The sequence below is a fragment of the Lolium perenne genome, chromosome 4, assembly GCF_019359855.2.
Source record: "Lolium perenne isolate Kyuss_39 chromosome 4, Kyuss_2.0, whole genome shotgun sequence".
Classification (NCBI taxonomy): domain Eukaryota; kingdom Viridiplantae; phylum Streptophyta; class Magnoliopsida; order Poales; family Poaceae; genus Lolium; species Lolium perenne.
Window position 1 is genome coordinate 200,118,755 of NC_067247.2, and position 15,079 is coordinate 200,133,833.

The 15,079-nt window shown below is 43.3% G+C and overlaps 1 protein-coding gene across 2 annotated transcripts; it reads left to right on the top strand.

Annotated features, from left to right (window-relative positions):
* The first annotated feature begins 2,673 nt into the window (after nucleotides 1-2,673).
* Nucleotides 2,674-6,523, top strand: LOC127295178 (myosin-binding protein 7). 2 transcript variants are annotated; one of them, XM_051325080.1, is made up of 4 exons: nucleotides 2,674-3,344; nucleotides 3,489-3,866; nucleotides 6,096-6,142; nucleotides 6,222-6,523. In XM_051325080.1, exons 1-4 carry the CDS (start codon nucleotides 2,769-2,771, stop codon nucleotides 6,316-6,318), a joined length of 1,098 nt encoding a protein of 365 aa, XP_051181040.1. In that variant the 5' UTR covers nucleotides 2,674-2,768; the 3' UTR covers nucleotides 6,319-6,523. The 2 variants fall into 2 exon arrangements, with proteins under 2 accessions (XP_051181040.1, XP_051181039.1); XM_051325079.1 differs by having other exon boundaries at nucleotides 2,674-3,866.
* The last annotated feature ends 8,556 nt before the right edge of the window (nucleotides 6,524-15,079 follow it).

Here is a 15,079-nt window from a genome sequence, read left to right on the forward strand (position 1 = left end):
TGGAGGTTGGCTAGGTCCGCGACACCGGTGTAATTTCAGCTTTGGGAGTCACACATTGACGGTTGTTTTGAGAGATGCAAGGCGTTTGATAGTACGTTCGGTGGCCAAACTGAATTTGATATTGCATCCCGGCGTGTTGATGATGTTCTGGCTGATTGGTACCATGATTTTCTGATAGTTCAAGGTATCATTTTTGTATGCTCTAGTTGGGAAGATTTTAAGCAGTTTCTGCGTGCTAGATTTCGGGTCAAGTTCCCGGAGTTGGACAAGGAGGGGGTGTGCTCAAACACTATCGCGGAGGAGGTTGTTCCAGTACAGGAAGTCACCAAGGAGAGGAAACCTGACTCTAATACCACATGATAAGGGGATCCCAGCAGATCCTCCTAGGGTGTTTCCCGATCTTTTACAGCGAGAACCCGTGATAATAGAATCTCCCAACAACGCGATGAACGCAACCTGGAGAAGAGGGACGAATCCGGCAAGCAACGGATCGACAAACGATACGCCTCAAACCCGAGCTAGACAATCCTTGATGAACACAAGAACCTTCGCAGCGGGTCTTATTAAGAACTAGATAAACGACAGCGCCGTACCCCCGGAGGGATGATACACGTGAACACACACAATAGTTTTTTAACCTAAACTTGTCTAAATCCTAAAACCTAGCCGCACCCACCCTTATATGAGGTGGTGGCCGGGCAGCCCCTAGTGGGCCTCTCTACCTTGGTTTGGATAGGCCCAAACCAAACTGACTCAACTCAATAAAATCCCTACTTGGCCCACATATGACCATAGACATAAAATACGATAAATAAGATAACTAGCTAGGTGGAGTCTTGAAATTGGGCTTCACCTTGGCCTTCATGCCCGTATCAGATTGTGTGGTTTGGAAGGGGATCTGGGATTTTTGTAGGATTTCTTTTGAGATTTGCTTGTGGAGGGAAGAACACTGGCCAAGGATTGACGACTTTGATACCAGATGTTACGCTCACAGCAGCCAGATGGAGTTGGATACACGAACTCAACAAGGTTCAGGCCTCGGCGTCACGCCGAGAGGACATAATCCAGATGAATCCAGTGATTCATCGGAGAAGAAAGGGAGAGAAGCTACCACACGGTAGTCTGCTACAATACTGAATTTCAGATGCCCCTTCTCCACGACACTAGCCTACTTGATGCAGCGAGTGGGTGCGGTCGCACCAGGAGCTGGTCCAGGGCCTTGGGCCTTCTTCTTCATCTCCAGATGGGCCTCCTTGATCTCTTGTCGCTTGGCGGCCCGTCTCACTGTCGCGACTGCGGTCTTCAGGTGCACCGTCGTGACAGAAAAGCAGCACGAAATTGCTTTTAGTGGTCCGGCGCCATTGCCGCCATTGGTGCTGACCTTGCCTCAGCTCTATGTTACTTGACGATGGCCTGCTTCGGCGTCTAGTTGTGTTTGCGCCGACCTGCACAATTTTGATTTCATTATAGATGGCGCCGAAGCAAAGGTTAAATTCCAGAATAGTTTTGGCAAGAAGTAGAAATTAGATAAGATTTGTAATAAAACAGTAAGCAACGAGACGAGAGTCAATTTGGCAATGGGTCCCATTCCCCGATCCCGGTGGTTAATTCACCTATTAGGGGACGGTTTTGGTTAGTACTTCATCCCCGTGGAAATCTTATTGGAAGCAAACTCTCCCCATTAGGTAAGGTGGGGATGGGTCTGTGTTACCACTATCCATACCCGATAACCATGAAATCCCCGTTAGGCACATGACATGTGGCACTAGGGTACAAGATAGGTATGTATAGATGGCAGAAAACCCTAACCCTATTGTGCTCACATTTTCCCTCTCGCCCCCAACCGCCATAGTCCCCAAATTCCAACTCCCCAACGCTTTCCTCTCCTTCCTAAATTTTTCTGATCCAGACAGCCCTGTCATCCTACCATGTTATCATTTTATTTTGGAACTCATAGTTACTAGCTAAAGCGGGGATGGTTAACCGATGGTTATTTGTTTACCCGATGGGGATGGGATGGTAAAAGAACTAGCCCCATGACTGTTAGTGGAGATGGGGATGGAGAAAATTTTGCGTGCATGAAGATAGTTATGGTTGAACAATAACCAGTGATCCAGTGGTTAGTGTCCTCGTTGCCATACGGAGACGAGGGTATGGAACTGATGACGTGCACATCCGATAACTGGGCCATACATAAGGTAAACAAAAATTAAGGCGAGAAAGCGGCACAAGGCTTGTCCTGGTCCGTCAAGTTCCAACTAACCCTGACATGGTTGGGCCACGCCCACGACCACGACACCCACGAGGTCCCCCGCCCTGCCGGCACCGGTATCGGCAGCCGCAGACCAGACCAGTTCACCGCTCTTGTCTCACCTTCCTCCGACCTTTGTTCTTTCTCAAATTCCACCTCTGCTCTGCACGCCGCCAGCCTGCCTTCCTTTCTCTCCCGCCGTCTCGCCCCGAAATATCACGCGCCGCAGCCGCAGCCAGGCAGGCAGGGCGGACCACCCAACCCACCGTCTCCCCTACTAGCCAAATCTTCCTTGCCCCGCTCTCCCCTCCCAAACCCGGCAGTCCTGCACGCCCACCACCCCAAACTTTCCTAAACCGAACCCAAGCTCACGCCCAAACTTGAGCCGCAAACCCCCGGACGGACCGCCTCTCGCGCTCCTCCGCTTGACCGCATCCAATCCCTAACCGCCGCAACGCCGCCTTCGCCCTCGCCGGATGCCCGCCCGCCTCTGCCTGCCGCTGCCCCTCCTTTCGCCATGGCGACCGAACCCGCCGGCGACGCCTGCCCGCACTGCGGCGCCGGGGAGGAGCTGATGGCCGGCCCCGCGCGCGTCACGCTCCGCAAGCGGGACCTGCCCGCGGACGCCGTGGCGCGGGTGGGGCCCGGCGACGAGGCGGCGGCGCTCCGCGACTCCCTCGCCTGGCACCAGACCGGGATGGCGGGCCTGCAGGAGGAGCTCGAGGCGGAGCGCGGCGCCGCCGCCGAGGCCGCCAGCGAGGCCATGTCCATGATCCTCCGCCTGCAGCGAGACAAGTCCGAGGCCATGATGGAGGCGCGCCAGTTCCGCCGCTTCGCCGAGGACCGCTTCGCGCATGACGCCGCCGAGCTCGCCGCGCTCCACGACGCCATCGCGCGACGGGACGCATCCATCCAGTCCCTCTCCGCGCAGCTCAGGGCCTGCCGCTCGCGCCTCCTCCAGCTCGGCTTCCTCTCCCCGTCATCCCTCCCCTCCTCCCCAACGGCCGCCGCCGCCGCCCCGGGGGACCACCCATTCGCGGACGACGACTACCCTTCCATCCACTGCCTCGACCAACCCGCCGCGCCCTCAGACGTTGGTACCCCGCGCACCCACCACTTGCTCAACAGATTGCCCGGCCGAGCCGCAGATACCTGCGCCCGCCCTCGGCATGCGCGTGCGCTCTCAAATGACAGCTTGTTTGCACTGCCTGATGAGTCCCCCTTCCTGGTGGAGCAGGACGACGACGACTGCTGCGACCGGGTGTACACTGTTGACGCCGTGCATGCCGCGCCCGAGGACCGCCGCTACTTCCCCACGCCAATGGAGACCAACCTCGGCTCTCTAGTTCCGGCCTGGACCGAGGAGCAGGAGATACACAAGCTCAGCGCAAGGCTTCAGGCACTCGAGGCAGACCGCGAGTCAATGCGCCATGCAATCATGTCCATGGGACCCGACAAGGCGCAGGCTCTCATGCTCAACGATATTGCTCACCACCTATGCGACGACGACGACGAAGCGCCGCTCAATGCACTTTCCTTCAAAATGCACCCAGACAGAAAGGTGGTGAAGAACCAGCCTTTCGCCGCCAAATTCTTCCTTGTCACCGTAATTAAGGTAAAATATTCAGCTCCTCTTGTGCTTCTATAAATGATGAATCCTCAATTTGTTCTTGTTCCTATTAATTGGCCAGTTCTATTAAATTCACACATTAAGTATTGTTCATTTTTTTTTTCATGTCGTCCCTAACACTGGGTTGGGAGGAAACCACACGCACTATAATTTAGACATGCATTAGGGTATTGCAATACGTGCGCCGAATACGGAGAGAGCGAGTTACCACAAGTATTTTGTTGCTTGATATAACATGCCGAAAGTCATATTTGGTAGTCTGTTATATTAGGGATATATGCGGTCACGCAGTTGCTGCAGCTTCACCTTATTTGGACATTTCAAGTTCTTCGTGATTTGTTCATGCTGTCATGGCGTGCGAGTATTAGATAACAGAGAGTCGTTGTTGATTGCGTATTTTTCTGAAGTGAATATATATTAATATGATTGAGCTGTACACGTCAATATAACTTATAATGAACTTTAGCCATCTTTTTCTAAAGGGAAGTTATAATCGCCAGTAACGATTGTTGCATAATTTTACCTCATTATGTCATTAGATTTTATGAAAATCTACTTCGCTGGATGAACATTTTTACATACTCCCTCAGTCTGTTAAAATCACAATACGTGTCTAAATATTAAAATTTATGGAGTTACCGTTTGGTTGTGATTATGGAAGTTTCGTAACGTGTATTCTTGTGATGAAGCACAACTCTGTCTGTTATAAAACAGTACTTGTTTTCTCAATGCAATCTTACTCCTATAGGTTCCATAAATGGCATTCCACAAATTCATAGTACTATTATTATTTATAAAGCACCCTATAACCCCCTTGTTATCTAGGCATCTGTGTATGCTACTTTAAGTAAGCCTCAAATGTTAACTAAGTTTACTTGTTTGCCATGGAGTTGCTGCTTCTTTGCACTCTGTTACCCTTATGTAACATCCTATTATAAATAGGCTACAGTATTATTTAACCTGCGACTTTAAATCATTATTTGTGTAATCACCCGTATGGTATTAATTTAAACAGATAGTACTCGAGTAGTTGAGTTTTTTTTTTTTGCGGGTTGTAGTTGAGTTAGTGTCACAGGATATAGACAGTTGTTGATTTGGTTGCATCTGTTGCATTCAGTTTCCAGACCTTGTTTTTCTCGGTTCACTAGTTAATATGTGAACACCTTATACTGCATCAACTGTGAACTAGACACTATTGGTTGAATTCCATCATACTACCAAAGACCAGAGAAAAAACAGCCTGAATTGGTCTGAGAGCATGAAATTAAGTTCACACTAACATTCTTACAATTTATATTATTGTTATTTGTTTAGTATTGGTCAGTGCAAGAACCAAGTGCTAGAGCTCATGGTGGTGAGCTCATCCACCCGGGTTCGAATCACGGGTGAAGTGTTTAAGTGCTATCCGTGTGAAATAATCATTGGAGAGGTCTCATATATATAGCAACGTATAGCCAAAGGACGGATTCTTCCCCCGTTGGTCAACGTTTTCTAGTATTGGTTAGTGCCAGGTATGCTGCCAAATGTCATGTGAACGAAGTAATACTTGACAATACCTTATCAACATGCGAGGTGTCAGAATTGGATCACGATTGAGTGCCTATAGCCAAGGGAGGGATATCCTTCACCTGTTGGTCAACGTTTTTTAGTATTGGTTAGTGCCAGGTCTGCTACCAAATGTCCTGTGAACAAAGTAATATACGTGACATTACCTTATCAATATGTGAGGTGTCAGAATTAGATCACGATTGAATGTTTACTATAGGTTAGTGTCAGGTCTGCCAGCAAATGTACTGTAAACAAAGTAAAATATGTGACATAATGGGATGAGGTGTCAGAGTTGGATCCTGACTAACATTTGACTAATAAGCACGAGGTTCGACCTGTGGACACATGACTATGACCTGCCATAGCTGTCATCGCGCCTGACACTGTTGTGCAAATTGTGGTATGATTATTTAATTCAGTTAAATCTAAGGAGCCATTGTTTCCCACAGCTCTTTTTTTCAATTTGTGCGTTCCCATTTCTCTGAACTTAGATCAGTGGACCAACTTGCCAGACAAATGGGTAGGGAGAAGGGAGGAAAAAAAAGCAGACCACTTCGCTTTTATTTGCCCATTCTTAATCCGGCTGTAGCAGATGTCAATGTTACATGGCAACTATGGAAACACCTTATGTTCTTTGCTGAATTGCTTGTTTTCTGTTTCATCCAGTGGATCACTTCTGTCTTCATTCGGGGAAGGAAATTAGATCGCATCAAGTGAGTTTAAATCTCGCTCTATCAGTTAACCTTGCCTTGTATCTTTCTCTAAGTAACCATTGCTGGGCATTGTTTGCAGGTATCCTATTGGTTTGTGCGGGAGCTATGTTGGACTTATGTTGTTGCTCGACAGATCCCACAAACAGAGGTATAGAAAATATCTTAAGAGAAGTTAGGTGCTGCGGCTTCTGTGATGCTCTCAAATGGAAGACTTGGCTGCGCTTCTGTGATGCTCTCATCCAAACGAGCTGTTTTTGTGACATAAAAGCTCGTGAAAAATGCTGTCATTGGTGCATACATCTTTTTTGCCCTTTTGTCCATACATTCTTTGGTTGGTTTGGTCTGGCAATCTAGTTAGCGGCTGAGGTCTGTCATTTCTTTGTTCTCGCTGTCATATGTCTGTTCTTCCCCCTTTTTTGTCCGTTTTGTAGCTAAAGATAATTTGGGGCGTTCGTACAAAGTACTCCAAATAATGAGTTAAAAGATCAGAGCAGAGCTAGTTTAGCAATGTAGGCGGGGGTGATATTTCAATACTCATGCCAATTTTGTGTCAGTACTGATTTTTACGGTTATATTATTAGTCCCCTCTGCTCACTGATATAAGACTTTTTCGATATTTCAAAGTAGATTAGATTCATACCAAAATGAAAACCTACACGATAAAACTTGTCTACATACATGTATTAACAAAAAAAAACTAAAATTTCTTACTTTAGTGAGCTGTAACATCCTAGGTTTTAGGATGACCACGGGGTAGTTTTAGAAGGGTTGTGCATTTTATTGCAAAATGGGAAAAAATTTGCGCGCTTAAATGCATAAAACATAAAACCTAGAGGGGTTGATGTCTCTCTCGCTATGAATTAGGGTTTAGTTGCGCCGAGAGTGCGATAGATTTCGACATGACCTCTTTGCACTTAGGGTTTTCTGTGTATGTGTGTGTTGGGTGGGGGGGGGGGGGGATTGAATTGAAATCTAAATGTACACTTTGAATTCAAAATTAAAGTGCAATTAAAAAAACACTTGAATTGAATCACTACTTTGAACTGAAATGCAAACACATCATTTGAATTCAAATTCAAATCACTGCTTTGAATTCAAATTCAAACACTTCATTTGGATTCAAATTTGAATTGTAACCAAGTATTCATTTTGAATTCAAATTAACACTTTAAATAACAAATAAATTACAAAAATTCCAAAAGGAGGGAAATTAGGGCTTTATTGACAAATAACACAATTACATTGTCTTTACAATATTCTTTATATTACAATAATAAATAATAACAGAAAATTACAAGTACTAATTGAAAACCTAAACTAAATCCTAACTGTTGTCTTCACATTGCATCTCCATCTTCTGGATCTTAATCGCCTACAAATACACCAAACAACCAGCAGGACAAGTGGCTTCATCATTTAGAACAACTATTGTAAAGCAATCCATCCATTAAAATCCATCTTTCATATTCCATGAAGAGCAATGAACAACAATATAAAGTACTGCTTCACATCACTAGATCCATGTGTACAAGAACATTAAGTAACCATAGGAACAAACCAATAGCAAGTTCCTCATTGCCAAACATGGTTCAGACATAGGCTTGTTTATCCAATAATTAAATCATTGCCCTTCATACAATTAAGTGAGCCGCTTAATTACTTCCAGTAATAGTTCAATTAGATGAACATATCAAAGTTTCAAAGGAAACCTTCCTTGAACCATCATTTTTTTCGTTGAAGGGCATTTTATTACTTAAAATTTTAAGCATTACATCCGGCCTCTGCATAACTAGGACGCACACAGCCGCACACAAATTTAAAACAAAAGAAAGTAGATGTTACGATACAAAGTTGAACATAAATCTATATATCCCCTAAGGTGGCACCGGATCAATCCTGACATTATGTTGCCACCCATGTTGGGTAATAAACTCCCTCGCCGCGGTCTCCAACCGTGTAGAGACCTCCGTAAACAGGTCGTGGTTCTCCATACGCTGCAGAGACGACCATGAACGGAGCAAAGTACTGCACCGGTAGATAACCTGCATAAGTGAATAATTTGTATTATTAAACACTTTATCATTTCTACATAGCCAAAGCGACCAAATCATGGCAAGCGCTCCCACCCTAATAAGTACTTTAAACCTATGGTCCACCCCATTAAGCCAATTGCCAAAAATATTAGCAACACTTGTTGGTGGATATAAGGTTGAACCTATTTGGATGATTGACCATATAGACCTAGCAAAATGGCATTGGAAGAATAAGTGTTTGATTGTCTCATCATGATGACGAAAAACACACTTCTTACTTCCTTGCCAGTTACGTTTTGCGAGATTTTCCTTAGTAAGGATCACCCCACGACGAAGATACCATGCGAACACTTTTGTCTTCAAAGGTATCTTCATTTGCCATAAATTCTTAAAGTTAATTACCGGCTGTAAAGGTTGGAGGATATTATTCTTCGACCGTGGTATTACTTAACCATTTGTCCTTCCAGAACCTAATCTCAGATCCATCCTTAATTGAGAAAGAAACTAAGGGGAAGAAGTGAACCATCTGAAAGGAGGAGATGTCGCCTAGAGGGGGGGGGGGGGGGGTGAATAGGCGTTTTAAAACTCTTACAGATTTGGCTTGTAAGAATACAAAATTAAACTAACATTTATTTTACAAGCACAAATCCTAAATATGCTAGGCTCAACTAAGTGCAAAAACAACAACTAGAGCTAAGCAAGATAGGCACAAGATATATGTAGCACAAGTGATAGCAAGGTATATGTGCTTCAAGCATGATGGCTATCACAAGGAAAGTAAGCTCGGGTATAGAAATAATCGAGGCACGCGGAGACGAAGATGTATTCACGTGTTCTCTTCCTTTGCAACAAGGTACGTTACGTTTGGAGAGGTGGGGGTCACACGAAGGATTCCCCAACGCCACGAAGGCTCGCCTTATTCTGCGAGCCTATCATGTCGGGGGGATGGCCCCCGGTAGGCCAAGACCATGGCAAATATGCCATGATGAAGCATGTGTGTACCGGAATAAAGGTTAATCCGAATGCTCAAAGTTAAGTGAGAATTGTGCTAAGTTAGTACAAACGGTATCCCAGGAGGGGTATGCCGGAATACGGTAAACATAAGAGATTGAGATACAAGGCAAAGATGTCGGAGCTCTAAGGTAAAGATACCGGAGAACCGGCATAGGCTCAACTGTAGCATGTCGGCATTCCAGTCAAAGATTCCACCAAGGACTAAAGGACAAGATGAGCGAAGCACTTCAGCTTTAATCGAAGTCCTGGCGCCAAAGCAGAAGGTGACGTAAAAGATACCGGACGAGGTCATCAGTCCCTGATTAAAGACAGAACCGGCGTCAACAGGGCCAAAGAAGCTTTATAAAGTAGCTTAGATCATCAAATATTCCATTAGGGTTTCTTCCCTTGTAAGCCACCTCTCCCCCTATATAAAGAGAGGAGGCACACCCCTACGCGGGACAGACGATAGCTGATAGAGAGAGACCCATTCTGTAGCATGTAGAACAGGTCCTGTACCGTACGTTCTTCAACCTCTGGCTTTCAGCCAAGTTAAGAAATACATACCGGATTTCTGTCTCTTTTCCCCTTTAACCTTACCCCCCGGATCCTCATGTAGGGATTCGTAGCATAGAAAACAAAAAATTTCCTACCGCGAGAACGCAATCCAAGCCAAGATGCAATCTAGAAGATGGGAGCAACGAGGGGATGAACGAGACTAACCCTTGAAGATTTCCAAAGCCTACGAGAGTAGGCTCTCGTTGCTGCGGTAGACGATCACTTGCCGCTTTCAAAAGCGCGTAGAAGATCTTGACGGTGCCACAATCGGGCAGCACCTCCGTACTCGGTCACACGTACGATGTTGATGAAGACGACGTCCTTCTCCCCGTTCCAGCGGGCAGCGGAAGTAGTAGATCCTCCTTGGAATCCCGGCAGCACGACGGCGTGGTGGCGGTGGTGGTGGATAACTCCGGCAGGGCTTCGCCTATGCGCTGCAGGAGTATTATGTGGAGGAGGAGAGGCTAGGGTTTGGGGAGAGGGGGTGGCTAGGGCGCCGGCCATGGGCAGCCCTAGGTGGTGCGGCCAAGAGTGGCTGCCCCCCTCCCTCTCCTCCTCATTATATAGGTGGAAATCCCCAAGAGTTGTAGTCCAAGTCTTCGAATAAGACCCCAACAACAAAACCTCCCATAGGTGGGAAACCTACTCAAGGGGGGAGTCCTACCCAAGGTGGGACTCCCACCTTTCCCTTAGGTGGGGTGACCGGCCACCTATGGTGGAGTCCACCTGGGACTCCACCCCTTAGGGTTTGGCTGGCCATGCAAGGTGGAGTCCCTCCGGGACTCCTCTTTCCATGGTGATTTCTTCCGGACTTTTCTAGAACCTTCTAGAACCTGCCATAAATGCACCGGATCATTTCCAAATTTGGAATATGACTTCCTATATATGAATCTTATTCTCCGGACCATTCCGGACCTCCTCGTGATGTTCTGGATCCCATCCGAGACTCCGAACAAAACTTACAGCGATTTGTTTGTCATTTCTCCATACAAAACTATTTATATATCCTTGGTTCTTCTAAAGTACACAGGGATATTCTTACTGTTTGTCCAATGATCATCACATGAATCATTCTGGTATATGCTCATAACATTTTAGAGCACAGGACATCTGATTGTGTACATATTAATTGTGATCTAAATCACTCCTGTGTTTTTACTCATTGAGTGTCAGATACACTCAAGTCTTGTTAAAACTTCACATGACAAGAACATTTTCTTAATATTTCTATATTGAACTACTTCAATATCCTTTCTATGTACTTTGACTTAAACTTATTATGTGTTTCATTCTATCTTCATAGATCTTGACAATAAATATGTTTCAGTCCATATTCTTTCATTGAAGTTAATACTCAATGAAACCTTTTATAATCAAGTATATAATTACATTATTTATAACCAACTATATGTCATCTACATAAAGTATTATAAATATGTCTCAGCGCTCCCACTTAATTTCTTGCAAATGCAAGCATCTTCATTGTTTCTGGTGAAATCAAAAAACTCTTTGACTATTTCATCCGGTGAAGATTCCAACTCCGTGATACTCACTTCATCCAATTGAAGATCGTATACCTATCTAGTATTCCACGGACTAGCAAAACTCTTGGTTGTATCTTGTATACACCTTTAATACACACTTCTTTTAAGTAATGTATTTTGCTATCCTACTAGCATATCTCATAAAAGAAATATGTAGCGATTACTAGAATAATCCACATAGACTATAAGCATTGCTACGGAAGATCTAATCTTATCGTAGTCAACTCTTTGAACTTTGTCGTAAACAACTTTTCAACAAGTCGAGCTTTTTCAAGGATATATCATCCAAGTCCATCATTTTTATAGATCCATTTACTTTCAAAAAGTATTCACCTATCTTGGATTTCATGGCACATAGCCATTTTAACGGAGTCAGGGCCCATCATAACTTCTTTGTTTGTAGTTGGTTTATCATTGTTCAAAATCAATCCTTTGTCCACAAATCATTTATTTGATCACAAAGTAAACCATACCTACAAGGTTCAATATGTACTTCGATCTCCATGGCTAAAACACTTTGTAGTCATGGGAGCCATGATCGTCGTGGCCGCTTCCGGAACCAATTCCAATGCTACGCTACTCTGATTATTATGCTCAGGTTCATAAACCTTATCGAGTTCTATTGTCCTCCCACTCAAATACTTCGCTAGAAACAATTTCTTGGAAATAAGTAAGAAACATCGACAAACACTTTTGTCTTTGTTTCCATGGTGGAAGAATTCCCAATTAATTCTTTGGGATAACCAACAAAGACATTCATCCGATTTTGGTTGTAAACTTATTTACCTTATGCTATGCATACCAAAATTTAAGAAATGACTATTAGGTTTCATACCCATGCCATAACTCGTATGGTATCATTTCAACGGATCATGATGATGCTCTATTCAGTGTAAAAGCGGTAGTCTCTAAAGCATAATCCACAAAATTATAATGGCATCAATATTTTATCTCATCATTGATCCAACAAGATTTGGATACATCTCTCGGATACTCCATCATCACTATGATACTCCAAGAAACGTGAGTTGTAGAACAACTTCATAACTCTCTTAGATGTTCACTAAAACTCGTAATTCAAATATTTCCGCTATGATCCAATCATAGATATTTGACTTTTTCTATTACGATGATTTCCACCTCATGCTGAAATTTATTTGAATCCATTCAAATGTTTCAAACTTCTTCCTTATCGAATATATACATATATACTCAATTCATTGTTGGAAGTTTTCATGAAGTAGAAGAATCTCCCGCACACAACTATGCCCATTGAACCACATACATCATCATGTATTTTTCCACTAAGTTAGTTGCCCGTTCAACTCTTGGCCTATGAACGGTATTTTAGTCATTCTCTTTAGAAAAGATTTGCAAGCGCCAAACGATTCAAAAATCAAATGACTCCAAAAATCCATTTGCATGGAGTTCCTTCATGCGTTCCTCTCTAACATGACCTAAATGGCGGTTCCACAAATAAGTGGAATTCAAATCATTTGCCTTATGGCATTTTAGCGTCAGTGTTTATGTATGTGTGTTTTCACTATTAAGATTTATAATAACTTATCCATCGTACATGGAGTAATGTCATAATTTGAACAACTCATTGTTTTCATTTGACCAGAGCAAAATAAAAATTATTAAGTTCTTTATTATAAATTCTAAGGGCTAGATAGAATGCCAACGACGAACATAATAACACTTTATTTTTGTTCTAGACGTGCATTTCTATCATATTCCTTGTCAGTCACTTAGGCCATTGTATTCTTGTATTGCGTTGTTTTGTATGACACTTCATACCAACCAATATGGTACTAATACCCAAGAATTTCATTGTGTGACCAAACTAGGAATACAACCATAACATGTATATCATTTATATACACCTGAGCTAGACTTTCTAGTCTTTTCTTTTCTTTCTGCCAAAATATCTTTTGTAGTTTCTCTTTTAGCTTTCCTCATTATTCAGAAAACACTTCACCTTCAATAACTTCTAGGTTTGTTGGTCAAATACCAATAACCTTGAGGTTCTTACTTTGAAGTTGATCATCATATGACAAGTGTTCCAGATTTCACTATTAGTAACTTTGTAATATGATGAACAATTTCACTCATAATTTTATCAATCAATTCATGACGACTTTCCGAGACCATGTCTGTACATGCTAGGCTCGTAAAGTTTAACCTCAGTATTTGCATGTGCAAATCTGGCTTGCACCCGTTGTATGTACACGTAGAATCTATACCTCAGTATTCGAAACGACGAGTCTTAGCAATGGTGCATACTAAGGACGATCATTTCATGGATATCCGAATATCGTTAGTGCCCCAATAGTTGGAGAATTGGGACGCCTTGCGTCTTCAACCTTCGTACATTCCCATAAAACTTATGAGTTTATGTAGTCTCGCCAAATTATATTCTATCATCTTGCAATAAGGTCTTAGATATCACATATATCTCATACCTTGATTATTTCTGAAAATTAAATTTTCAGCTCCCTACTTTTCAAACAGATTTGAACTTCAAGTTTTACGGAGACAAGATAACTTTAGGTACTAATTGAAACCATAGCTCTTTGAATCAACAATGTGAGGTTTACTAAAAGTTTGCAATAGGACTTAATCATTTCTTGATTCTTTAACAATACGGTACCAGTCCGTAAAGTTTCTTGTCAGATTTTAACAGTATTTCTATCTCAATTACAAGACTAGCGCATGGTAGAAAACGGATGCCAATACTACAAAATTAATTCAAAATACTACTCAGACTATGTTTATGATAATTAGTTCATGTTTTAATCTAATTACTAATGAACTCCCACTTAATACAACATCCCTCATAGTTGTTAAGTGGTACACGATCCACATCCACTACACCAAAACCGATCATCACGTGAGATGATGTAGCTTCAATGGTGAACATCAACATGTTGATCATATCATCCATATGACTCGTGTTCAACCTTTCGGTTTCCGTTGTCCCGAGGCCATGTCTGTACATGCTAGGCTCGTCAAGCAAACCCAAGTATTCCGCGTGTGCAACATGGCTTACACCCGTTGTATGTGAACGTTGAGTCTATCACATCCGATCATCACGAGATGCTTCGAAACGACGAACTGTGCAACGGTGCATACGAGGGGAGAACACTTTATTATCTTGATATTAATGTGAGGGATCATCTTATAATGCTACCGTCGCGTTCTAAGCAAAGTAAGATGCATAAAGGATTAACATCACATGCAATTCATATGTGATATGATATGGCCCTTTAGTCTTTGCGCCTTCGATCTTCATATCCAAAGCATGGACATGATCTCCATCATCAACGGGCATGATCTCCATCATCTTCGGCGTAGCGTCAAGGTCCATGGCGCCGTCTTCATGGTTGTTCACCTCATGTAGCAACTATTACAACTACTTTGAAATACTACTCAACATGAAATTTAAAGACAACCATAAGGCTCCTGCCGGTTGCCACAATACAATAATGATCATCTCATACATATTCATCATCACATCATGGCCATATCACATCACCAAACCCTGCAAAAACAAGTTAGACGTCTCTAATTTGGTTTGCATATTTTACGTGGTTTAGGGTTTTCGAGTGAGATCTAATCTACCTACGAACATGAACCACAACGGTGATACTAGTGTTGTCAATAGAAGAGTAAATTGAATCTTCACTATAGTAGGAGAGACAGACACCCGCAAAGCCACTTATGCAATACAAGTTGCATGTCGAGCGTGGAGCAAATCTCATGAACGCGGTCATGTAAAGTTAGCTCGAGCCGCTTCATCCCACTAT